Raw genomic sequence first — 3,241 nt, 5'->3', positions numbered from 1 at the left:
CACACACACACACACACACACTCCATGAGCTCCTGGGTATTCTTTATCTTCCCTTTCAACTGAACCTTCCACCCGAGTAACTTTCCGGCCCTCCACTGGCTAAATAAACCAGGGTTTCCGGCCCATGTCTAGTGCGGAAGACGTCGGGCATCACGGTAGACGCTCGCCAGAACATCTCTTTTCTCTTTGCTTTGTTTTTTAATTCAATTTAGCATCTTTTACAGAAATATTTGTATTGTAAGTAAAGGTAAACTGTGTGTTATGATTGTTTGTGTTTTTGTTTGTATTTGTGTATGTGTGTGTGTGTGTGTGTGTATGTGTGTGTGTGTGTGTAAATTATAATAACACTGGTTTCCAATAACGCTTACTTGTACTAAAACAATTTTGCAATTGCTCTGACTTACAAAAAAAACTGACACACACCTTCACTGACTTACAAAAACACCAACTAACAACATTCCTGTCTTAAAACAACTCTGACTTTCACAAGGACAGTATTACTGTAGCACTAAATAATAGTGCTGCATAGATCAATCAATAAAAGACCTGGCTTTCACAAACCTTGGTTTACTTAACAATGGCTAATAATCCATGTATCTTCAATGACATTGTATTTATCGCAGATCACTTATGTAGACACAATACATGCAACACTGCAGCAACTGTCTGCAACATCCACACTACTGGCAAACAAGATAACGTGCCCTAATATTATATTTCCTTAATTATGTTGACTTTCTAGTTTTGTACAACGAGAAACGCATTTTTACAATAAATCTGTATCAGAATGAAGGAAGATACTGTTGCTGTATTTACAATTTACAAATGCAGCAACAGTGCTATTGTATTTTTAACATATTGCAACAGAGGTGGATAAATTTTGTTCTCTGAAGTCGAGAACAGGAAGCTTGTTCTCGGGCTAATAGAGGTGAACAAAAACCCTTGCCTGAACGTTTCTGTTATCCATCGTCGATCCTACGCTATGACCAATTACCCTCTGGTGCCTAGGACATTTATGGGAGATCAAAGTAAATGACTTTTCACTCCCTGACGCCTAGGATACCTCCGGGAGGTCAACGGTATTAACCTTTCACCCTATGACGTCTAGGAAACCTCTGGGAGGTGAAAAGTAATGAATCTTCACCCTCTGGTGCCAAGGAAAACTTCAGGTCAAATGTTATGACTTCCCTGCCTGATGCGTTGGGTCAGAGGTCAGAGGTTTTAACCCTTTCCCCCTCTAGTGCCTATGGTAACTATGGAAGGTCAAAGGCTCCTTCGCCTTAAACCCTTCACTCTCTGGCGTCTAGGGTAATTATAGATCACTCATTTCCAACTCAGCTGGACACAATTACTAGAGTCAGGGGTGGCATTTGAACTCTGGTAAATTGTGCAGAATTCTCCCCACCTGTTTGGGCTGTAAGGATGAATGACCTGGTTGGCGCCGTCTGGTCTACATGCTTGCCAGCCGCTCAGGTCTCAGTGTACCACTGCTGAGTTTACACTAAGTTTACGAACTTTCAGTTGCTGAATGGAATACCATAAAGGCTTTTAACTTGAGTCTTTTGCGTAAATATTATCTTAGTATCCATGTTTTATGATTTAATGAATATGATGCTTTATAAATGGAGATATATATAACATTACTTTCCAAAATAAGTTTTGTAGTAAGGTTCCGTCTCTTAAAAGCTTATCTTACATATTCATTCATGAGGAATTCAAACTGCTAAGGCAGGATTCTTCTTTAAGTGATGAGTTAACATCTGTATCTTTTTTAAAATAGTGGATATGTTAAATTTTCCTCTGATCCTTAACATTAATTTATAGAAGATTATGTTGCATGTATTACATACATCTAATAAATCAGGAGATTTATTGTTTGGTTATTGCTTAATAATTGATTTGTTTGATTTACATTGATTTGTATATTACAATTGTTTATACATTAGCAAGCTTGTTTAAAATATTATGTCCACCCATTTGGACTGGTCGGCAATGTAATGGCTGTGTTTTTTGCAGGTCGACGTTCGATCCAAGGCTGTCAGAGTAATGTTAATTCGTTCCGTCATCATTGGAACGAATTAATTCCTCATAATTTCAATCATCTATCCAGACTTTATATTCATTCAATGTGCTGTTGTGGCTTATGGCTATGCATATTGCCTGTGGTAATAAAATGGGATTGAACTCGTGACTCCGGCTTCTCCAGAAACTTCGCTTTTCCCATTGTACCAAAATGGACTTAAAATGATCTCAACCAAAAGTTCTATTAGACTTGTTATTTCATTGCGTGTTTGAAGTCCAACTTCTCAGATTGGACGGTATTGCAACCGCCTCGCTTCCTGCAGGTCCACGTTCAATTCCCGACCGTTCAAAAAGTTGAACACCATTCCTCTCTGCTGTTGTGTCCCATCTGTTGTCTTCATATCTTAGCTCCTAGTCCTCATATCTCTGTTCCTTGTCTTCATGTCCCACCTTCTTGTACTTATATCCTAGCTCCTTGTGCTTATATCCCAGCTCCATGGGCTTATATCCCTGTTCCTTGTCCTCATAACCCAGCTCCTTGTCCTCATATCCCCGCTCCTTATCCTCATATGCCAGCCCCTTGTCCTCATATCCTAGTACCTTGTCCACATACCCAAGCTCCTTGTACTCTTATCCCTGTACCTTGTTTTCATATCCCAGCTCCTTGTCCTCAAACCCATTTTCCTTGTTCTCATATCCTTGTTCCTTGCCCTCATATCCCAGCTCCTTGTAATCGTATCTTTGTTTTTCATTATACATGAACTAGTGGATGGACAACCATCTTAGGATACACAGTGACGGCACTAGAGCATGATCACTCAACATATTATCTCTATATGACTATAATTTCTAATTAACCACAACCTGTCAAACATGTGAAGGAAACGAAGTAATGAAGTAAAAAGAAGTGGAACATGAAGAAAAGCACAAGGATGAATAGATAGAAAGAAAAAGAAAGCATAAATTTCGATTAGAAAAGAGTAAAAAGCTTCTGAACATAAACATTCACATGCATAAGTTTGTTCTAAGACCTAAATAAATATATTTTTTACCTCAGCTGCGTCTCAGAATAGTTCTGTGCCGCCTCCTCCTCTCATCTCACGACAAAGAAATCTCCGACAAAGCATCTGACGTTTTAATCAAGGAATGTAAATACTAACGGTAATCCACTCCTGCTGAAGAGTCGGAATCACCTTTAAGAGGAAACCAGATTTTTTCT

The 3,241-nt window shown here is 38.9% G+C and overlaps 1 protein-coding gene across 1 annotated transcript; it reads right to left on the bottom strand.

Annotated features, from left to right (window-relative positions):
* Nucleotides 1–2,433: 2,433 nt before the first annotated feature.
* On the bottom strand, nucleotides 2,434–2,781 carry LOC138354145 (uncharacterized). Its single transcript, XM_069308031.1, has 2 exons — nucleotides 2,665–2,781; nucleotides 2,434–2,622 (listed from the first exon to the last, which is right to left on the bottom strand). Exons 1-2 carry the CDS (start codon nucleotides 2,779–2,781, stop codon nucleotides 2,434–2,436), a joined length of 306 nt encoding a protein of 101 aa, XP_069164132.1.
* Between the last annotated feature and the right edge of the window lie 460 nt (nucleotides 2,782–3,241).

This window comes from Procambarus clarkii, chromosome 61 (genome assembly GCF_040958095.1).
Source record: "Procambarus clarkii isolate CNS0578487 chromosome 61, FALCON_Pclarkii_2.0, whole genome shotgun sequence".
In the NCBI taxonomy this organism is placed as follows: Eukaryota; Metazoa; Arthropoda; class Malacostraca; order Decapoda; family Cambaridae; genus Procambarus; species Procambarus clarkii.
The sequence above is the reverse complement of the archived record's forward strand: the minus strand, read 5'-3'. Positions and strand labels throughout refer to the sequence as shown.